Genomic DNA, 20848 nt, shown 5'->3' with positions numbered 1-20848 from the left:
CGACGCCGCGATCGTCGCCGGCGGCGCGGCGCTCGCGACGCCGCGCGCCGCCGCGAGCGCGACGAGCGCCGCGACGAGCGCCGCCGCGACGAGCGCGCGCATCGACGCGAATCGAATCGAATCGCCGCGTCGCCGTCTGACGCGCGCGTTCGCGCCGACGCATCGCGCGCGCGGCGTCGTCGCGAACGCGGCGCGCGCGACGCGACGCGACGCGACGAAATTTTCGCGATTCGGCGCGCGCGCGAAAACGCGCGAAAACGCGTCGCGTCGGCGTCGGCGGCGACGAATCGAATCGCCGCGCGCGCGCGGGCGCGTCGACGTCACGGCGCGTCCGCACACGACGGCGCGCGCGACGCGCGCGAGGGCGTTGGAGCGCGACGCGACGCGCGCGATGGCGACGGCGATGATGACGACGACGACGCGCGGCGCGACGCGCGGCGGTGGGACGACGCGCGCGACGACGGGCGGCGCGACGGGACGGCGCGCGCTTATCCAGAGGCGGCGGCGAGGCGACGGCGCGACGGCGAGCGCGGGGACGGTGGCGCAGCCGGACGCGAGGGACGTGGAGGAACTGTACGGGCAGAACGGGGCGTGCGCGATCGCGCCCAAGTACTCGCCGGCGGTGGTGAGAGAGCGCGCGATGCGAGGGCCGGGGGAAGCGGCGCGGACGGCGGCGCGGTGCGGGGAGATCGTGTTCAACGCCACGGCGTTCGCGAGTGGGTTGCTGTACGATAAGTTGAACGAAACCGAACGCGTGGTGAGTCGAAGCGAGCAGCTGAGGGTGCAGTTGGCGAAGTTGGGGCCGTCGTTCGTCAAGGCGGGGCAGGTGTTGGCGAACCGGCCGGATATCGTGCGAAGCGATTACATGGAGGAGTTGTGCAAGCTTCAAGACGACGTGCCGCCGTTCGATAACGCGACCGCGTTTGATATCATTCGAAGCGAGCTCGGACGACCGATCGATGAGGTGTTCTCGGTGATTTCGAGCGATCCGATCGCGGCGGCGTCGCTCGGGCAGGTGTACCGAGCGACGCTTCGCGAGAGCGGCGAGGAAGTCGCCATCAAGGTGCAACGGCCGGGGATCGAGCCCATCATTTACAGAGACTTGTTATTGTTTCGCACGCTGGCGTGGTTCATCAACGGCTACTCCGTGCGCGCGTTGGGTTGCAACGCCCAGCTCATCGTGGACGAGTTTGGCGAGAAGCTCTTGGAGGAACTCGATTACGTGCAAGAGGGGCGCAACTTGAGCGATTTTTACGACAATTTCAAGGACGATCCCATCGTGAAGATCCCAAAGTACTACAAAGAGTACTCCGGGTCGAAGATTTTGACCATGGAATGGATCGATGGCGTTCGATGCACAGATCCGCAAGGCATCGTCGACGCCGGCATCGACGTCGAGGAGTTCATCAAGGTGGGCGTCGTGAGCGGGCTGAGACAGTTGTTGGAGTTTGGATTATTCCACGGCGACCCGCATCCGGGTAATATTTTCGCGATGCGCGACGGGCGCATCGCGTACGTAGATTTTGGGAACGTCGCGCAGCTGACGCAAACGAATAAGGAGGTGCTCATCGACGCCGTCGTGCACGCGGTGAACGAGGACTACGAAAGCATGGCGGGTGATTTCATTCGTCTCGGTTTCTTGACCCCAGGCACGGACGTGCGGCCCATTGTTCCGGCGCTTCAAGACATTTGGCAAGACGCTCGCACGGCATCGTTAGCCAATTTCAACTTTCGCACCGTGACGTCGAGTTTCAACAAGCTCGTGTACCAGTACCCAATTCGCATCCCAGAGCGGTTTTCGCTCGTCATCCGCTCGCTGTTGACGCAAGAAGGGATTTGCATGACGTTGAAGCCGGACTTCAAGTTTCTCGAAGTCGCGTATCCGTACGTCGCCAAGCGGTTATTGACAGACCGAGACGTTTCGCTTCGCGAGCGCTTGATTCAAGTGTTGTTCAAGCAAGACAAGTTTCAATGGCGCCGCCTTGAAAACTTGATCGATCTCGCGCGAGACGGCGGCGGGAACCTCGATTTGACGGAAACCGCCACGGATGGCGCGGGGTTACTTCTTACGGACGCTAAACTTCGTCAGCAACTGCTCCTCGCGTTGACGGAAGACGATCGCTTACAAGTGGACGAGCTCGCACGTCTCGTTGCGACGCTTCAACGAGAGGTCAATATCCAAAAGCTGGTGCAAAACGCGGTCGGCGACGGGCCAAACATCGCGCGTAATCTCGCTCTCAGCTGGTCTAGTAAGGTGCTCGCGGACTAATTGATCATTACAAGTCGAAACGAATGTGTACTGTAACATAACAACGGCAAATCGTGCATTCACGAGAATATTTGCAACAACCCCGTCATCGCGCATCGACAATGTGGACACCGCGCTTCGCTCCCTCCCTGGTCTCGAAGTCGCGCGATGCACGCGCTGCAATACATCAAGTGTAAGCACGGACACACGACAGTGTCACGCTTGTTCGAGTAGCAAATCGTGCACAATACCTCTTGCTCGCGTTCGATTTGCAATCGAGCGACCTCGCCGCGAAGTCTTTCAAGCTCTTCCGCGTCGCCGCCGACGGCGCTGTAAGGATCATCTTCGTCCTCATCGCTAATCATGAGCCTTCGTGGCGCACATCGCCGTCGAGTCTCCTGTCTTCGTATAAGTACATCCGTAGAAAAGTTGTACGACTGCGCGAGTCTGAGCTCGCGTTCCCGCTCCGCGGGAACTCGAGTTTCTTCGCGAGGCATCGGCGCGACGAACCGCGTGGCGTTCAACAAAACCGGCTGTTCGCTCGCCTCGGGCGCGCGTAGTCGCAACACGTCGCTAAAGTATCGCTCTTCGAGCACGCGCGCGTCGCGCTCGTCGGTCGCGATACCACTGATCAAGATCGCCTCCACTCGAGCGTGCCACAACGATTTCCTCGTCGCATCGACGGCTGTCCGAGGGCGCGTGAACGCCGGCACGAACGAACCCTCCTTCAGCGACATCGCCAGATCGTTCAGCAAAGAACCAATCACTCTCAGTAACCCAAAAGTCATCAACGGTCGATCAACCACTCGTGCAACTAGGCGCACGGTCTCAAGCCAATCCTCGCGTTCGCCGTCGAGCCATTGCTGTTTTTGAGACGTGATCAGAAAGCTCGCTTCCAAATCGCGCAACGCTTCAGCGACCCGTCGCGCGGGCTCGGACGACTCGATCAACTGCAGAGAGTCGACGAAAAATGTACGGACGGACGGCCAGGTTGACGAGCGCGCGCTGTCGTGGACGTTTTCGTCGAGCTATGTCACATGGTCAGTCTTGCGCCTCGGGACGCGAATCGTCGCGCGCGGGGCACACCTCGAGGATGAGTCGCTTGAGTTCGTACGCGACGACTTCGGCGGGGATACTCTGCGACGTAGGCTGCGCGCGTAAAATGTCATCGACGCGCGCGCGCATGGGCGACGCGCACTGGTGTCGGCAACGTCGAGACGATTGATGTCTCGAAAGTTGTGTTCTGCGCGCGTTGTTAGGCGAGAGGCCTCGGCGACGCGAATCGGCGTTGCATGCCACCACCTACGATGACTTAGAATCCCACCACCTACGATGACTTAAAACGTCGCTACCATCTAACTTTGTATCTACCTCTGACGTACTAGTTTGAATCCCGTCGCGACCGGCGACGCTAATTCAAAACGCCCGTGGCTCGCATCACCATGACGGCGTCGATTCGCGTTCGGCGCAAGCGATGGCGCGCTCGCGCCATCGCCTCTTCGCGCAACTCTCGCCACGCGCTTTTGCTTTTCCGCTCGGACGTGGCGACCATGGCTTTTAAGATATCGTCCAAGACGTCGTTTTCGAGCGCGTCGGCGAAATCGACGAGACTCGCGTCCGCGTCTCCGTCTCGCGTCTCTTCGCGAAACGTCGCCGCCGCGCTCGCCACCAAACACATCGCGAACGCCGTCGCCGTGTTCACCGCCCTCCCCGGCGTCTGCACGCTCAAAATATCCGCCGCGTGTATCAACGCCAGACTCGCAATCTCGAATCCCGACAACGCGCGCGTCGTTTCTCCCGTGTAAAAATTCACCGCCGCCGTCTCTCGATCGAACGCCCCCGCGCGCGTCAACGCCCATCGATAAAACTTTCTCTGACTGCACGTCGCGTACAGAAACATCAACCGCTCGCTCGCGCGCCCACAAACCGCGCGAAACATCGAGCGATGCGCGCCGAACGACGCCACCGCGCACGGAAACAACTCGCTCCCGTACGCCGCGTGGCCGAGGCCGGCCCGCGCCACCGAGCGAGGCGCGCCGAACCGCGCCAACCAATCCCGCACGTCCACCAAGTGCGCGTCGAACGACCCTCGAACGTGCGTCAGCTTCGTCGCGCGCGCCTCGCGCAGGCGCAGCAGCGCGCCGTCGTCGTCGAGGTCGTCCTCGTCAACCATCCGCGACGTCGTCGCTTCGTCTTCGTCCCATCGCGCCGCGCGCGCGTCCTCCGCGCCCAAGCTCCACGCGCACGGCGCGTCGAGCGCGTACCACATCGCGCGCGCCGCCACCGCGCGCGACACCGCGCGCCAGGACGGCGTCGCGAGCGCGCGCTCGGACGACGCCATGGCGACCGACCGGCGCGGCGAAGTGACGCGCCGCGTCGCGCACTGCGCGACGCCCGGCGCCGCGAGGCTCGCGCGCGCGATGCGAGCGACGGTGTTCGCGCGCGCGGTCCCGCGCGCGAGCGCGCGCGGGACGCCCGCGCGACGCGTCGCGCGTTCGAACGCGACGAAAAGTTTATCCACAAGATGCGTCGGCGCGACGCGCGCGACGGCGACGACGGCGACGACGACGCGCGCGGGGACGGCGACGGACGCGCGCGGACGCGATGCCATCGCGCGCGAAGTCGCGACGGCGACGACGGCGACGACGGTGGTGCGGACGTGCGCGGCGGGGGCGGGGGCGGCGGCGCTCGCGCTGCTGGCGCCCGAGCACGCGCGCGCGGCGGCTGAGGTCGTCGCGGACGACGCCGCGGACGGCGGATTTTTGCAAGGGTTGCTTTTAATTTTGTTCAGTGAGATTGGGGATAAGACGTTCTTCATCGCCGTGCTGCTGGCGCTGCAGCAGGATAAAAAGGCGGTGTTCGCGGGGACGTACGGGGCGCTCGCGGCGATGACGGTGATTTCGGTGACGCTCGGCCAGTTTCTTCATCAGTTGGATGAGAATTTGCCGTTCGAGACGAGCGTTCCGTGGGATGACTTCTTAGCGGCCGGGTTGTTGTTGTTCTTCGGCGTGCAAACGATTCGATCGGCGGAGGAGAGCAAAGCTGAGGAGGAGGAGGAGGACGCCAAGGAAGCCGTGGAAGGCTTGGGTAGTACGTTTAACGACGAGATGGCGTTGATCGCGACCACGGCTGCGCTAGTGTTCGGCGCCGAATGGGGCGATAAGTCGTTTTTCGCCACCATCGCGTTAGCCGCTGCGGCTGACCCAGGTCAAGTTGTCGGCGGGGCGCTCGCGGGGCATTTCATCGCCACCGCCGGAGCCGTCACCATCGGCGACGTCATAGGCGATTACATTTCTGAGCGCGTCGTGGCGTACGCGGGCGGTTCGTTGTTCATTCTCTTCGCGGTTGGCACGCTCGTTGACGCGTTTAACAAATAATTCTGTCGCGGCGTCGTTTTGTTGGTTTTAATTTTTATTCCTATTCACGTCAGCTGTCTCTCCTTAAACTAAAGCGTGGAAAGTCTGCGAGTCTACGCCGCGAACGACGATGTTCTCCAAGTTGGTGTTCATGTTTTTAGTCAAGTTTTCGTTCGGCGGCAGCGGGCTCGCCTTGGCTTGCTCGACAGCCTCGTCGACGATGCGCCGTTGCTCCTTTTCGATTTGCTTAATTTGCGTCGCGTCGAGCAAATTATGTTCAGTGATAAGCTTGCGCAAACGCTCGACGGGATCGCGCTCTTGGCGAATGCCCGTGATTTCATCGCGCGTACGGTACGTGCTTCCCGGGTCGCTCATGGAGTGGCCGTGGTAACGGTACGTGTCCATCTCCATCACGATCGGGCCGTTGCCCGCGACGCAGTACTCCTTCGCGAACTTCATCGCTTGCTTCACCGCGAGGGCGTCCATGCCGTCAACTTTCAAACCCGGAACGTAATCCCCACGCTTGTAATAGACAGGGCTCTTCGCACTGCGATCTTGTGCGGTACCCATACCGTAATGGTTGTTTTCGCACATGAAAATCACGGGCAAATCCCAGAGAGCCGCCATGTTGAGCGCCTCGAATAACTGCCCTTGATTCGCCGCCCCGTCTCCATACATCGTCACCGCCACATTCGGTTGTTTGTTGTACTTGAATGCGAACCCCAAACCGGCCCCGATCGCGGTCTGCGCGCCGACGATGCCGTTGCCGCCGAAAAAGTTTGCCTCTCGGCGGTACATGTGCATCGACCCGCCGATCCCCTTCGCCGCGCCGTCCACGCGTCCCATCAACTCCGCCATCACCTCGAGCGGCGTCCCTCCACGACCAAGATGAATACAATGATCCCGATACGACGTCACCACCGCGTCTTGCTTATTCAACGCCGCTTCCATGCCCACGCACACCGCCTCTTGACCGTCGTACAGGTGACAAAAACCGCGAATAAACTTCCCCTTATAAAGCACATCCGCCGCGATCTCCAATCGACGCATCATGTACGCCTGCGTGAACATATCGATAATCTCGCTCTTCGTCGTCTCCACCATCTGCGACGGCGGTACGATGAGATGTCCCTTGAACGGCACCGGCGTCTCGATGACCATCTTCTCATCGTTCGCATCCGCCGCGAACGCCCGCGTCCAACGCGCGTGCGTCGTCGTCTGTTCGCGTGCGATCCATCAGTCATTCGTTTCGCCGTCGTTCGAGCGCGCGAGCGCGCGTCACCGCGTCGCGCGCGCGACCGATCGTTTCGCAATCGATCCCACGCGTCGAGCGATCGTCGACTCGCGCGTCGTCGCTTCGCGTCGCGCGCACCGTCCGGGCGCACGCTGACGAGGCGGCGCGTTTCGCGATCGCGGCGAGCATGTCCAGCCGAGCGCGCGCGCGTCGCGCGGGCGTGTGCGAGGCGAACGACGCGCCGAGCAACTGTTTTCGACTAGGGCAAACACCCGGGAGTACATGCGCGCTGATTACTATTCTAATCGGGCTAGTCTAATCGGAGTCCTCGAACGATTCCGGCTCGTCGTTCGCCATGAGCGCGGCGAAACTGAGTTTGGGCTTGGTTTTCGCCGTCACGGTCGCGGGATCGGGCTGCGAGCGAAGCGCCTCGACGAAGGTTTCCGCGGCGGCGCCTCGCGACGCGTTCGCATTCGCCGCCGTCGACGGCTGGGAAACCCCGCTCGGCGCCGCCGTACCGCCGGTGAACATGGAGAACATATCATCGAACGTTTCGAGCTTATTGGACCACGGCAACGGCCGACGCGATGGCGCGGGCTTCGCGGGCGGAGGCTCGCGCGGCGGCGAATCCGGCGTCGGCGCCGACGGCGCCGACGGCTCCGCCGCGCTCGCCAACGCTTTCGCTTTCGTGCTCGAGCCGCAATAAAATCGAGCCGCCTCCACGAGCGCATCATCCGTGACGGTCTTCACGCACCCGATCGCCGTGCTCGTCAGCGTCGTCGCCGTCGAGGTCGACGCCGTCGGAACCGCCGCCGCGCGCGCCGCCGCGTCGTCGTCCTCGTCGTCGTCCGACACCACGTCGTACAAACGCGCTTCCTCGCGCACCGGGGATTCCGCGCGCGCGTTCTCCGTCACCTGATTCGCCGCGCGCCCGCGCGCCGTCGTCCGCGCGTTCTCGCGCGCGCTCGCACCGCGCGCGGATTTCTCTCTCGGCGTCGTCTTCGCCTTCGGTCTCGCCGCGTCGCGCACGCTCGCCGGTAATCGACGCTTGCGCGCGCCCACGGGCTCGCCGACGCGCGCGCGCGCCGCGTCGTCGGCCATGCGGGCCGTCGCGCGCGCGCCGACGACTGACGCGCGCGCGTCGCGTCGCGCTCGAGCGGTCGGTTGACGAACGGTATTCCGCGACGCAGACGCGACGCGCGCGTCCGTCGCGCGATGCACGCCGCGATGGTATCGAGCGCCGCGGTGTCGACGTCGACGACGCTCGGCGCGCGTCGCGCGCGCGCGGGCGCGCGGCGCGCGCGAAGCGCTAGAGTTGCCCTAGCGGCTCTGTCGGCGCCGACGCGCGCGATGCGTCGCGCGACGCCGCGGCGGGGCGACGCCGCGCGCGAACGCGCGGTCGGTGACGCGTGGAATCGCGCGGTCGTCGCGCGGGCGGTGAAGGAACCGGAGGAGGAGACGATCCCGAGCGATGATTTCAAGCCCGAGGAGCTCAAGTTTCGCGACATCGTCTCGCTGTGGGTGACGCAGATTTTGCAGACGTACGGCGATAAGGAGAGCAAGGATAACGCGCCCGTGTGCGAGGGCGTGATCGATGATTTGGTGGGGGGACCGATTTTCTTGGCGCTGTACCCGTACTTTCGAAGGTACGGTGGGGTGTTCAAGTTGGCGTTCGGGCCCAAGGTTTTCATGGTGCTGAGCGATCCCGTCGTCGTGCGAGAGGTGCTGAAGGAGAAGCCGTTTTCGTTCGATAAAGGGGTGCTGGCGGAGATTTTGGAGCCAATCATGGGACAGGGACTGATTCCAGCGCCGTACGCCGTGTGGAAGAATCGCCGTCGGCAACTCGTGCCGGGATTTCACAAGGCGTGGCTCGATCACATGGTCGGCTTGTTCGGTCACTGCTCGAACGCGCTCGTGCGGAATTTGGATAAAGCCGCGGCGAGCGGCGAAGTGGTGGACATGGAGGAGCGTTTTTGCTCTGTGAGTTTGGATATTATCGGCTTGGCGGTATTCAACTACGATTTTGGGTCGGTGACAAAGGAGTCTCCCATCATCAGCGCCGTGTACAACTGCTTGCAAGAGGCGGCGCATCGCAGTACGTTTTATTTTCCCTATTGGAACTTGCCCTTCGCGACGGACATCGTCCCTCGACAGCGCGAGTTTAAGAAGAATATGTCCATCATCAACGACACGTTGAACGGATTGATCAAGCAAGCGCAACAGTTCGAAGGCACGGACGATTTGGAAGAGTTGCAAAACAGAGATTACAGCAAAGTCAAGGATCCGTCCTTGTTGCGATTTCTGGTCGACATTCGAGGCGCCGACGTCACGGACGTGCAGCTTCGCGATGATTTGATGACCATGCTCATCGCTGGTCACGAGACCACCGCCGCTGTGCTCACGTGGGGCTTGTTTTGTTTGGTGCAAAAGCCTGAATTGCTCAAGAGGATCCAAGCCGACATCGACGAAGTCTTCGGCGACGACGACAGAACGCCCACGTACGACGACATCCAAAAGCTCGAGTCTGTCCGTTTGTGCATCGCCGAGGCGTTGCGTCTGTACCCAGAGCCACCGATTCTCATTCGTCGATGCCTCGAAGACGTGACGCTGCCCAAGGGCGCGGGAGATGTCGAAGTGACTCTCATCAAGGGGATGGATATTTTTATCAGCGTGTGGAATTTGCACCGCTCACCCGAGTGCTGGGAAAACCCCGACGAATTCGACCCATTCCGATTCAAGCGCCCTTTCAAGAACCCAGGCGTCAAAGACTGGGCCGGATACAACCCCGATTTGCTCACTGGGCTCTACCCCAACGAAGTCGCCTCTGATTTCGCCTTCATCCCATTCGGCGCCGGCGCGCGAAAGTGCATCGGCGACCAATTCGCCATGCTCGAAGCCACCATCGCGATGGCGATGACGCTTCGCCGATACGATTTCGAGTTACAAAAGGACCCGAAAGATATCGGCATGGAGATGGGCGCCACCATTCACACCGCCGGCGGCCTCCCCATGAAGATCAAGCGCAGAACGCCCGCGGCGTGAACGTCTTCGATTTCGCGCGCGCGCGACTCTCAGACAATCGCCATGCAAGTGTAACACGTACCCATTCAACGCCCGAAACGCACCGCGCGTACTCTTACGAGAACGGTCTCACGGCGCCTAGTCTTCACCGTCACCGCCCGTCTTTCTCTCGCGTCCGGCCTCGCCCGCCGTAACCCGACAGCGTCTCGCTCTCGTCGATTCGCCCCGCGCCTCACACGCCGACGCGCGCGTCCACCGCAGGCATGGGCTCGTCCGACCAAAGCGAAATGATAGCCTCGCGCGAGGACATGAAGCGCGCCAAGCTCGACATCGGATACAGAGACTTTTGCGCGCACCTTCTCATCCCACTGAACGAGTGCAGGCGCAAATCCTTCTACCTCCCGTGGAAGTGCGGGCACGAGCGACACGTGTACGAGAAGTGTCAATACAAAGAGTGCGTGCGACCTCGATCGACGCGTCGCGCGCGCGTCGGACGCGCGTCGCGCGCGAGGCGTCGACGGCGATCGGCGCGACGGTGGCGATGGCGATCGGTGTCGCGCTTGATGGTGTCTGAGCGAACGCGCGCGCGGCGCGATGGGCGACTGACGGAATAATCGTCGCGTTTGTGCGCTCGCGCGTAGGTACATGAAGCGCGTGGCGAGCGTGAAGGCGTCGAAGGGGGACGGACACTGAGTCGGCGTACGTAGCGAGCCGTCGGGGCGGCGTTTGTAAGAGATAGCAGAATATATGCACGGGTGCGACGCCGGCGGCGAGGGAGCGCTGATTTCTGAGCTGGTTGATTGTTTTACACTGCGTTTCCTCGCGCGGGGTCGCGAACGCGTCGTATCGATCTCTTCGGAGGCCGAAGCCGCTTGGCCGAGGAGACGTCACGAGGACGCGAGCGCGGCTCTAGCGCGAGGAAAACTATGCGTCGATCACGCGCGCGACTAATTCGACGTCGAGACGCCCGCGGCTTCGAAAATGTCGTCCAACGGCGCGTGCGCTCCCGTGGAGACGTCGTACGAGACGTACGTCGCGACGCCGTCTCGAAACACGAACGAGCCGCCTTGTTGATACCCTTGGTCCGGTCTCGGCGGCAACCACGGCTTCCAACGCTTCAACACCCCGAGCAAATCTTTCGCTCCATCCTTGTTCCATCGCTTCAGAATGCTCTCCGGCGTCGACTTCTCCATGAACGTCTGTTTCGCGCCCTTTCGCAGCTTCAACGCCTCGTACGTCGCGCTCTCCGCGTCCGCGTACAGCAACTCGATCGGAAAATCATTCTCCCGGCTAAAATCCTTCGCTCGTTCCAGCGTTCCGATCGAAACCACCACCAATCGCACGCCGGCCGCATCGAGCGTCGGTATCGCGTCGCGAGCGAGCTCCACCGCTCGCTCGCTCGCGAAAAATCACCCAAACGACCTCAGGAACTGCACCACCACCGTGCCTCGCGCGCCGACGACCTCGGGCACGGTGACGCGCGCGCCGTCGATCGCGCGCATCACTTCTACCGCGCGCAGCGCCTCCAGCGCGTCCGACGGCGCGTCGCTCGGGACGTTCACGCGCGTCGTCCCACTCGCAGCCGACGTCATCATCGCCGCGCGTCGCGCGCGCGCGACGCGCGCGCGTCGCGCGCATCGAAGCTCGAGCGCCGACGCGCTCGAGCGCATCGCGAGCGACGCGCGCATCGCCATCGATCGCGCGTCGCGGGCGCGCGACGCCGACGAATGGCGCAAGCCGCGTCGGCGCCGCACTCACCGGCGCGCGTACGCGTCTCGGCACGTCGCGCGCGAGGCTCGGTCGACGCGCGCGCGCGATGTCCATTCGCGGCGTGGCGCAGCTGCGCGCGCTGCGCCTGGTGTACTGCGACGTCACGGGGACGTCGCGAGGGATCAAAGAGTTCGTCCTGAGTGGAGGCTGGGATGAATTTAAAGCGCGCGCGCTCGTCCACGGCGACTCAACCGAGGCGACGACGGAGATAAGAAGAGGAGGAGACCCGCACGTGCGCGCGACGTACGCGAACGGGCACGAGAAGGCGGTGGGGTTGAAGAATCTGAGCGCGAACGCGGTGGAGACGCACGTGCGGTGGTTGGCGAGCGAAAAGGGTAAGCCCGGGAGCAAACCGATGAAGCACAGGCACTTCACGAAGAAGCCGAGCGTGCAGGGACGGTGGACGCCGTTCACGTTCGGCGGTGGGCGGGCGTACGTGGACGAAGAGGAGGATTAGAGGGCGCGGAGGCGCGACCGCGCGGCTTCGCGCGCTAGGGTAGAATTTAATCGAGCGTCAAGAGCGCCGTTTGAGCGTCGCGCGTCGAGCGATGCGCTCGTGTTCGATCGTTTCGTCGTTTAGTTTCGGTTTCGGGCGCGCGCGTTCGTCTCGTCGTGGATTTTCGTTTCGCGGCGCGGCTTCGACTTCGCCCCGCGCGGCGGTTGGTCGGCATTATCGCGCGCGACGCGCCGCCATGCGCGCCATCGCGCGCCGCGCGCTTCTCATCTCGTGCATCGCGATATGTTTCGTCGCCTCGCACGCGCGTGTGGCGCCGTCGGACGTCGACGATGGCGGTTTCACCGTCACGAGGCGCGTCGAACGCGTCGCGTCATCGACTGAAATTTCGCCTTCTTCGCGCGCGTATGCGGCGACCGAGCCGCCGGCGACGCTCCGGACGCTCGGCCTGTGTCAGTGCACGTTTTCGACCGCGGCAAACGGGCTCGAGTGCGATCGCGAGGGCGCCGTCGTGGGCGGTTTCGAGGCGAGCGGCGAGTACGCCGGCCGGGACGGGCGCGGCGACGGGTTGGTGCCGCTATCTCGAGCGATATGCTGCGTCCCGTGCCTGAGCTCGAGCGATTTGGACGGTAAGACAAAGGTTCGAGATGTGTTTCCGGCGGTGACGGACGCGGCGGACGGAGAGGCGACGATCGAGAGTTTGAGAGCGCTGAGCGTGGACTGCGTGCCCACGCGGGCGAGCACGCCTTCGGGACAGGACATGGTGTGCCCGGCGGGGACATTCTTGCAAGGCTTCAATCGGGTGAATAAGGCACAGACGACGCGGGGGTCGGCGTTTTATTATCCCAAAGACCAAGGCGAGTGCTGCAAGGTCAAGTTTGTGTTGCCGAGCGGAAACGCTCTCGGGACGAACGAGTGCGAGTGCGCGGCGGAGGAAGGGTTCGATGTTTCGTGCGGGCAAACGAACACGCCCGAGGCTGTCGGCACGAACGGGGCGGCGGTGAGTGGGTTTGAGTCAGTGATATCCGCGATGGGCGCCCTCGGCTCGCCAATGCTCGTGCCCTCGACGCCGTTGCGATGCTGCAAGGCGTGCGTGCGACGAGACGCCGCGCCGCAACCGTTGAGCGACGGGTGCTCGCATTTGAATCACTGTAACGGTCACGGGGACTGCGTCATCGACGGTCACTGCGAGTGTCACATCGGGTGGATGGGCGACGCGTGCGGTGATGTCGACGACGGCGCGGCCGGGATGTACGGCGAGACGTGGCAATACGCCGTGATGTTGAGCGGCGTCTTACTCGGATGTTGCATTCGCGCCATTCTTTGCCGGCACGTGGAACAGGTCAACTTAATCCGGGCGCAGCGGTTGATGATGCACGAACCATTGTTACGTCAACGCGAAGACAACACCGTGATGGATGAGTGGGAAGAGGCGAGCGATTTGAGCACGTCTGACGACGAGGACGGCGCCGGCGACGGTGAGCAACCGCCGGCGACGAACGAGGACGCCACCTCGGAACTCACCGATCCCACCGCCGCACACTCCAACGATAGCGATGACCGCGAAGACACCGGCGAAATTCCTCCGTCTTCCTCCATCGAAGTCTCGGAAGACGAAACCGGCGAACCCGTCGTCACAAAGTCCAAGCGCCGCAGCGGCGTCCCCGACAGCGAGTGCGTCGTATGCATGACCTTACCCGTGCAGTGCGTCTTAATTCCCTGCGGTCACGCGTGCATGTGCCGCAAGTGCGCTCGCCGCATGCGTCGCTGTCCCGTCTGCCGCATCGTCGTCACTCGCCGACAAAAATTGTACATGGGCGCGTGAGCGTCCCGGTGTCTTGTAATTTCTTGTTCTTGTTTCTCGTCACAACATGCCGCGCGCGGCCGCGCGCGCAGCCGCGCGCGCGCATTCCTTCGCCGCGCACCATCGCCGTCACTCGTCGTCCTCGTGTCGCCGTTCGTCGTCCTCGTCGCGCGCGTCGACGTCGTCGTCTGTTCCGACACGCACCCAGGCCTGCGTGCTCTTGCTCGGCCCGCGCGACGACGATCTCGCTGCGTGCGCGCTGAAGCTCGCGGACGTCGCCGCCGCGCACAATTTGCGCGTCTTTACGCTGTCGCACGACGACGTGGATGGGTTGACGCGCGATGGGCGCGAGCTGCGGTTGGCGCGCGGCGACGGCGACGCGTACGCGCTTCGCGGCTCCGGCGAGGACGCCGCCGTCGTCGCGCTGGACGCGACGGACGGTATTTTGGCGCAACTAGGATACGAATGCGTCCTCTGCCTGGTCGTGGGCGGGCGCGAGGTGTGCTTGGGTGAGGATGGGCGCGGGAGTCGCGCTCGACGATGCGCCAATCGCGCCGCCGTCTCGGGAACGCCCACCGTGTGCGCGACGATCCCGACGACGACGCAGACGACGTCGTTCGAGCCGTGCGCGTGCGCGCTCGAGCAACTCGTGAGTGTCGTCCTGCGAGTGCTGCCGACGAAGTCGCCCGCGAACAATCCTCGCTCACATTTTCCGTTTCCGACGAACGGGCGGTGGGCGAGCCTCGGCACGGCGCAGTTGCCGATGGACGACGAGCTGGCGAGGCAAGTTTTAGATGACGGTGGCGATGATTTCGCCGCCAAAGATTGTTGGTCGCTCGGCGGCTCGGGCACGGTTCACGTCAACGACACCGCCGTCGAACACACGACTCCACAGTCGCGACGCGCGGCGCTAAGAGACGCGTTCGTGGAGGCGGACATTTACTTGGATTTGAGCGTTCCGGCGAAATGGACGCCGAAGTCAAAGTTCCGCGCCGCCCGTCCCGGCGTGTTTTGGCGCCAGCAGCGCGTCCAGGCCGTGTTCGACGACGAAGTCCCCGTGGATTCCGTCCCCACCGACCGCTTCGGTCGAACGCTGCCGTCGCAAACCGTCGCCTCGGACGTCCGAGCGACGGACCGCGACGCTCGATTCGTCCGACAGCTCGCCACCGAGAGGCTCCTCGCCGCGCGCGCGTCGTCGCAACCATCACCATCATCATCGACGTCGTCCGACGCGCGTCCGCTTTCCTCCGCGTTCCGCGTCACCAAGGGCGTCGTCGTCGCCGACGACTCGCCTCGCGGCGACCTCGACGCCGTCGCGCGCGGCTTCGCCGCCGTCGTCTCCGTCCCCACCTGGCCCTTCGCCCACGCCTTCGCCCTCACCGACCGCGTTTTCCTCGAATCTCTTCGCGAGGACGTCGCGACCGGTCTCCCTTCCTTTTTAATCGATCCTTAGCGTCCTCTCTTCCGCGTCTCGCGCTCCGTCCCGCGCGGCTCGATCGCGGCACTCGGACCGTCGCGTCGGTGTCGACCTCGCGCACAATCCGAAGCGTCGCGACGCGAGTCCCGCGCCCGCGCGCGTCGCCGCGCGCCGTCGTCGCGCGCGCGAAGAGACATCATCGCACCGAGCGTCGTCGCGCCATGCGCGCGCGCGACGCGCCGTCGTCGGCGCCGCATTCGTCGCCGTCGTGCGCGCCATCGCCGTTCGCGCCCTGGCGCGCGCGATGCGTCGTGAAAAAGGCGCAGGACGGCTACCTGGTGTTCCCGAATCTCGTCGACGCGTGGTGCGCGACGGAGCGCGATGATACCGACGCGCGCGTCGCGGTCGGGCGCGTGTGCGCGGTGTACTGCGTGTTCGACGGGCACAAGGACGACACGGCGACGGCGTACCTGGAGCGACACTTGGGACGAAACTTGGAGCACGAGTTTCGGATGCTCGAGGCGAGGACGCGATCGGGCGAGGAGGCGCGCGGTCGGGAGGGAAACGGCGAGGACGGCGAGGACACGGTCGAGCGAGCGATGCGACGGGCGATTTTGCGGACGGAGAGCGAGTACGGGATGAGCAACGCGACGGGATGTTTCTTTTGTCACGGACCCGCGCCCGAGGGGGGGTCGACGGTGAACGTGGTGGCGATACAGCGCGTGGTGAGCGGGCGAGGGGATGATGCGTTGGCGTTCGACGCGGTGACGGCGAACGTCGGGGACTCGGCGGCGCTGATGCTGCCGCATCCCTCGGAGTTTGGAGCGATCTCGGCGGAGGATCGAGACAAGCACGTGCGGCTGTCGCGCGATCACAACCCGGTGGATCCGTTTGAGGCTAGGCGTTTGATTCAGACCGAGTGCAGGCTGGCGCGCCTGCGAGGCAACGCGGGCGAAGAGTTGGGGCCGTTGCGCGTGTTTCCTGGTGGCTACGCCGTTTCGAGAGCCTTTGGAGACTTCGACTGCGCGGCACTCATCTGCGAACCAGAGTTCACGCGCGTGCGCATCCCAGCCGCGGGATGTCGACTGTTAATCGCCTCGGACGGGGTTTTTTCCGCTTTGAAGGATGGCGAAATCGCGCGCGAGTGCATGGAATACATGGGGTCCGACACGTGCGCGGATGGCATCGTTGAAAAGGTTCTGAAAGTTCGCGGGATTCACGACGACATCACCGCCATCTGCGTAGACATTCCGTCGCTCGGCGAGTTGGAGGAACGACTCAGGGTGATCGAGCCCGTGATCGGCGAAGTTTACTCGTACACGCGAACTGAGAAAAAGCGAGAGCCTCTCACGAGGGAGCAGTTGTTGGAGATCGAGGAAGCCAACGCGGATTGTCCAGACGTGACTGTGCACCAAGGACGAAATTTCGGAAACTTTGCGTCAAAGAAGGTGTACGACGACTTGGAAGTGGGAGATCTCATCGGCCGCGGTATTTACGGCTCGGTGAGACGGGCAGTCGATCGGAAGACGGGCGATATCTTGGCTGTCAAGTCGATTTTGCGCACGAAAGTCGACGAGAATGCCATCAAAGACGAGTGCGATGCATTGCAAGTATTATGTGGGCATCATCCAAACTTTCCGTTGAAGTTAATGGTGTACGAAGACAGTCCGTTATTGAAGAGCGAAGTGACTCATATCGTGACCGATATTTACACTGGTGGAACATTAATACAGGCCATCGCGCAACGCGGTCTTTTTGATGAGGGTGATTGGTGCGTATTCGCCAACCAACTACTCGGGGCAGTGTCGTTCATGCACTCGTTGGGCGTCGCGCACAGAGACTTGAAGCCCGACAATATCATGCTCAAAGAGCCGTGGTCACCCAAACCAGGCGCTATTCCGACTTTGAAAATAATCGACTTCGGCAGCGCGACGTTCTGCTTGGCGCACGAAACTATGAAAGGACACGTTGGGACGAAATTCTTTAGCGCGCCGGAAGTGCTTCGGCGCAAGCCATACACGAAGAAGTGCGACGTATGGTCTGTCGGTGTGCTTCTTATGGTATTACTCAAGGGTTATCCTTCAGGCACCGCTGTTGAGGGTCAGTGGCGTGCGCTTCAGCAAGGATTGTCTCCAACGTTCCCTGATACTGTGCCAAAGCATTTCATCAAGCTCATCAAAGCGGCACTCGTCATGGATCCGACCCGTCGACCGAGCTGCGGTAGTATTCTCAAGGCAGCGGACGATTGGCTCGGTGCCTCGTTTACGAACAATAACGTGTTTACGAGCCCAAATAAAGTGCGACCAGCGAAACGATTGGCGATTCCAACGAGTTTCAGTGACGCGTTAAGCCTTCACATCGAGTTAACTCGCGCGAGCACGGCATCTCAGGAAGTCGAACAGCGCGATCATGAAGAGGAAGATGTGTCTGTGTACAAAGGCAATAGCTGGGAACTGGACCTCGCGATGGAGAAAGGTAGCATCGCCAAAGGCGAACCCTTGAACGTAATCGATAATTTGGACGAGCAAAGCAGAAGAATGGCGTATCAAAAGCACGTCACTGACATGCTTAGCGTCGTCGCCACGCCGATGGAGGTGCATCGTATTCTTCAGTACATCAACCGACAACTACGGGCGAAAAACGCTGGTGTCAAGCGAACATCGCTCGACGGTGATCACGACAGTAGTGATGTCGAACTCGCGTGGTGTTCAGCTGATTTGCTCGAGGAAGCCGCTCGAGAAAACGACGCGCTTGAGCCGTTGACGCAACTCGAGCTCGCGAGGCGACTCACGGGCTTGGATGGTGACTCGCTGTCGATAGATTTGAGCATTCTCAACGGCTTAGATGCGCTGCACGAGCGACATAAGCACGTTTTCAATGCGCTCGCGAAACATAGTCCGACGAAGCTATCCAATTCGTCCTCACCGGTCAAATTGAACGCCGACGAACTTAGCTCGGTCGACGACGGGCGTGTCTTGGTGCAATCCAGCGCGCACGCCGAAATGGTTCGCGCCATGCTCTCGCGTGGCTTGAGTTCCCATGACCTCTCGTCGATGTCCAAAATTCCCGTCGAACCCTCCGAGCTGACCGTCCGCGGCGGCAGTGCGTGGTTTTTGGAAGATTGGAGCAACAGCGGTTCGTCGCTTCCGAAAATCAATCCCGCGTACGACAGCTCGACGCGATTAGACAAATCCGCCATCCTCGCGGAGTCCGAGTCCGACAACGCGTGAGCGCGACGCACGACACCATCACGCATTGACAACATTAACCGATTCTTTCAATTCTACGCATCGATTACTTATTACAATCATCTTCGCGCGCCGATCCGCCTCTCGCGCCTCCCGGCGACCCCTCCTCCCGCTCTCGCCGTTCACCGCCTCGCGATCGATCACACCCCACCCTTGGAGTACGCTTGCAACACGACGTGCGAAATCATCTTCGTCGCCTCGACGTACCTGTCCGTGCACCTCGACAGGCACGTCGCTTCGCCGCTCGACATCGACCCGCCCGGTTTGGTGACGCACTTTTGAAAGCACTTGTCCCGAACCGTCGTGAAGAACTCCTGCGCGTACGCGTTCGCGAGCTCGGCTTTGACTTGGTGCATCACCGCCTCGGGGTTCTGTTCGTGCGCCATGGCGTCGCGTCGTCGCGTCGTCGCGATGCGGCGGCGCGGTGTGACGCGCGCGCGTCCCGGGCGGGACGGGACAACTCGACGCCGCGACGCGAGCGATGGGACGACGACGACGCGACGACGACGACGCCGACGGCGACGCCGCGCTCGACGCGACGTTCGCGGCGCTGAACGCGTCGACGGCGGCGTACGAACGGGAGGCGCGAGTGGGAGGCGCGAAGGATGATGGCGGCGGCGGCGGTGCGACGACGGGACGACGCGAGGACGACGCGATGAACGCCGAGGCGGTGGCGCGCCGACAGAAAAAGTACGATAAAGACCTTCGCGAGCGCGCGAAAAAGTATCGCGTCGGCGAGCGGGTGTCGAGCAAGCACGTGAGCGATAAGAAGGTGCGCGCGACGCTGCGAGAGAGTCAAAATTTGGCCGACGAGGCGGCGACGGCGGCGGCGACGCACGAGAAGTGGTTGGCGAGCGAAGAACCGGGAGTGCTCGAGGCGGATGAGGGCGAGAGGACGTATCAGTATCAACAGCGGGATATCGTGAATAATGTGGATGTGAACGCCGCGAAGAAGGCGTTTGATTTGGACGTGCCGGGAACGGGACGGTACTACGTCGATTATTCGCAAAACGGACGAGAGTTGTTGTTAGGTTCGAGCGAGGGCGCGCTAAGCATGATGGAGTGGCAGCGTCATTATATGATTAGCGAGACGGATGCGCGTGAAACGGTGAAAGATGTCAAGTTTTTGCACAACGAACAGTTTTACGCCGCGGCGCAAGACAAGTACACGTACATTTACGATAAGCGAGGCCTGGAGGTTCACTGCTTGAACGATCATATGCATGTCAATAAGCTCACATTTTTACCGAAGCACTTTTTGCTATGTTCGATTGGGAATCAAGGGATTTTGCGCTGGCAAGACACGACGTACGGGAAAATTGTGGCGCAGTATCGCACCAAACTCGGCGAGTGTAACGCGATGACGCACAGCAATTATAACGCCGTCGTGCATTGCGGCCATAAAAACGGAACTGTGACTTTGTGGAGCCCGAATCAAGGCACATCACTGGTGAAGATGTTATGTCATCGAGGCACCGTGCGAGGAGTGGCGATTGACAACGGGGGTAAGTACATGGTGACTTCGGGATCAGACGGACAAGTCAAGGTTTGGGATTTGCGCACGTACATGCCCGTACACGCGTACTACTCGGCGCAGCCGTCAGATCACATTCAAATCTCCCAGCGCGGCATGCTCGCCGTTGGTTGGGGGAGCACGGTGCAAATCTGGAAGGACGCACTCTCGACGAAGCAAAATTCGCCGTACATGAAGCACCAGTTTTCCCACGGACAAAAAATCAACTCCATGAAGTTTTGCCCGTACGACGATGTTTTAGGTGTCGGACACACGCGTGGATTCACGAGTTTACTCATTCCAGGTGCTGGTGAACCGAACTTTGACACGTTTGTGGCGAACCCGTACGAGACGAAGGGCCAGCGCCGCGAGCAAGAAGTCGCGCGTTTGCTCGATAAACTTCCTTCGGAAACTATTCAGCTCGACCCCGATGCTGTCGGTAAGCTTCGAGCAGTGCCGAAGGAGGTACAAGCTGAGCGTCGTCAGCAAGCGATCGAGGCTGAGCTGTCGTCGAGAAAGGCTCAGCGCGACAAGAATGAAGAAAAGACGAAGATGAAGGGCAAGAATAGGACGTCAAAGAGGTATAGAAAGAAGCAGTTGAACGTCATCGACGACAAGAAATTGGCAAAGATGGAAGCGAAGCGTTTGCGCGAAGCTGGTATCACCGAAAAGCGCGGTGGCGTCGCCGCGCCCGGATCGACGGCAGGCGCCGCTTCTTCGGCGCCGTACGCGCCCGAAGGCACGTCAAAGGCGCTCCGGCGTTTCTACAAGTAACATCGCGCG

The 20848-nt window shown here is 62.2% G+C and overlaps 14 protein-coding genes across 14 annotated transcripts; 8 read left to right on the top strand and 6 right to left on the bottom strand.

Moving 5' to 3' along the window:
- Positions 1-406: 406 nt before the first annotated feature.
- OSTLU_86278 (predicted protein) lies at positions 407-2269 on the top strand (the record flags this gene model as incomplete). The annotated part of the gene is made up of 1 exon (XM_001415949.1): positions 407-2269. The coding sequence occupies one exon, from the start codon at positions 407-409 to the stop codon at positions 2267-2269; it is 1863 nt and encodes a 620-aa protein (XP_001415986.1).
- A 59-nt stretch (positions 2270-2328) lies between these two features.
- On the bottom strand, positions 2329-3433 carry OSTLU_29182 (predicted protein; the record flags this gene model as incomplete). The annotated part of the gene is made up of 2 exons (XM_001415611.1): positions 2329-3276; positions 3335-3433. 2 exons carry the CDS (start codon positions 3431-3433, stop codon positions 2329-2331), a joined length of 1047 nt encoding a protein of 348 aa, XP_001415648.1.
- Positions 3434-3659: 226 nt separating this feature from the next.
- Positions 3660-4589, bottom strand: OSTLU_13969 (predicted protein; the record flags this gene model as incomplete). Its single annotated transcript, XM_001415610.1, has 1 exon — positions 3660-4589. One exon carries the CDS (start codon positions 4587-4589, stop codon positions 3660-3662), a length of 930 nt encoding a protein of 309 aa, XP_001415647.1.
- A 418-nt stretch (positions 4590-5007) lies between these two features.
- On the top strand, positions 5008-5625 carry OSTLU_7690 (predicted protein; the record flags this gene model as incomplete). Its single annotated transcript, XM_001415948.2, has 1 exon — positions 5008-5625. A coding segment is annotated over one exon (618 nt), but the record flags the coding sequence as incomplete, so codon positions are not given.
- A 63-nt stretch (positions 5626-5688) lies between these two features.
- OSTLU_29179 (predicted protein) lies at positions 5689-7059 on the bottom strand (the record flags this gene model as incomplete). The annotated part of the gene is made up of 1 exon (XM_001415609.1): positions 5689-7059. Exon 1 carries the CDS (start codon positions 6763-6765, stop codon positions 5689-5691), a length of 1077 nt encoding a protein of 358 aa, XP_001415646.1. The 5' UTR covers positions 6766-7059.
- A 94-nt stretch (positions 7060-7153) lies between these two features.
- OSTLU_29178 (predicted protein) lies at positions 7154-7378 on the bottom strand (the record flags this gene model as incomplete). Its single annotated transcript, XM_001415608.1, has 1 exon — positions 7154-7378. The coding sequence occupies one exon, from the start codon at positions 7376-7378 to the stop codon at positions 7154-7156; it is 225 nt and encodes a 74-aa protein (XP_001415645.1).
- A 638-nt stretch (positions 7379-8016) lies between these two features.
- On the top strand, positions 8017-9958 carry OSTLU_29177 (predicted protein). Its single transcript, XM_001415947.1, has one exon. The coding sequence runs from the start codon at positions 8189-8191 to the stop codon at positions 9878-9880; it is 1692 nt and encodes a 563-aa protein (XP_001415984.1). The 5' UTR covers positions 8017-8188; the 3' UTR covers positions 9881-9958.
- A 164-nt stretch (positions 9959-10122) lies between these two features.
- Positions 10123-10552, top strand: OSTLU_29176 (predicted protein; the record flags this gene model as incomplete). Its single annotated transcript, XM_001415946.1, has 2 exons — positions 10123-10313; positions 10501-10552. The coding sequence occupies 2 exons, from the start codon at positions 10123-10125 to the stop codon at positions 10550-10552; spliced, it is 243 nt and encodes an 80-aa protein (XP_001415983.1).
- Positions 10553-10806: 254 nt separating this feature from the next.
- Positions 10807-11451, bottom strand: OSTLU_29175 (predicted protein; the record flags this gene model as incomplete). Its single annotated transcript, XM_001415607.1, has 2 exons — positions 10807-11253; positions 11296-11451. The coding sequence occupies 2 exons, from the start codon at positions 11449-11451 to the stop codon at positions 10807-10809; spliced, it is 603 nt and encodes a 200-aa protein (XP_001415644.1).
- A 224-nt stretch (positions 11452-11675) lies between these two features.
- Positions 11676-12086, top strand: OSTLU_92211 (predicted protein; the record flags this gene model as incomplete). The annotated part of the gene is made up of 1 exon (XM_001415945.1): positions 11676-12086. One exon carries the CDS (start codon positions 11676-11678, stop codon positions 12084-12086), a length of 411 nt encoding a protein of 136 aa, XP_001415982.1.
- A 228-nt stretch (positions 12087-12314) lies between these two features.
- OSTLU_23960 (predicted protein) lies at positions 12315-15340 on the top strand (the record flags this gene model as incomplete). Its single annotated transcript, XM_001415944.1, has 2 exons — positions 12315-13764; positions 14096-15340. The coding sequence occupies exons 1-2, from the start codon at positions 12322-12324 to the stop codon at positions 15338-15340; spliced, it is 2688 nt and encodes an 895-aa protein (XP_001415981.1). The 5' UTR covers positions 12315-12321.
- Positions 15341-16770: 1430 nt separating this feature from the next.
- OSTLU_6737 (predicted protein) lies at positions 16771-17385 on the top strand (the record flags this gene model as incomplete). The annotated part of the gene is made up of 1 exon (XM_001415943.1): positions 16771-17385. A coding segment is annotated over one exon (615 nt), but the record flags the coding sequence as incomplete, so codon positions are not given.
- Positions 17386-18692: 1307 nt separating this feature from the next.
- OSTLU_39800 (MPT family transporter: inner membrane translocase (import) Tim13) lies at positions 18693-18938 on the bottom strand (the record flags this gene model as incomplete). Its single annotated transcript, XM_001415606.1, has 1 exon — positions 18693-18938. One exon carries the CDS (start codon positions 18936-18938, stop codon positions 18693-18695), a length of 246 nt encoding a protein of 81 aa, XP_001415643.1.
- Positions 18939-19207: 269 nt separating this feature from the next.
- OSTLU_40396 (predicted protein) lies at positions 19208-20839 on the top strand (the record flags this gene model as incomplete). Its single annotated transcript, XM_001415942.1, has 1 exon — positions 19208-20839. The coding sequence occupies one exon, from the start codon at positions 19208-19210 to the stop codon at positions 20837-20839; it is 1632 nt and encodes a 543-aa protein (XP_001415979.1).
- Between the last annotated feature and the right edge of the window lie 9 nt (positions 20840-20848).

The sequence above is a fragment of the Ostreococcus lucimarinus genome, chromosome 1, assembly GCF_000092065.1.
Source record: "Ostreococcus lucimarinus CCE9901 chromosome 1, complete sequence".
Taxonomy (NCBI): Eukaryota; Viridiplantae; Chlorophyta; class Mamiellophyceae; order Mamiellales; family Bathycoccaceae; genus Ostreococcus; species Ostreococcus sp. 'lucimarinus'.
Note: the sequence above shows the minus strand (reverse complement) of the source record. Positions and strands in the feature narration are given on the sequence as shown.

What these genes read in the sequence shown, in the direction of transcription:
- OSTLU_29177 (XM_001415947.1), top strand. Translation starts at nt 8,189, where the DNA reads ATGCGTCGCGCGACGCCGCGGCGGGGCGACGCCGCGCGCGAACGCGCG.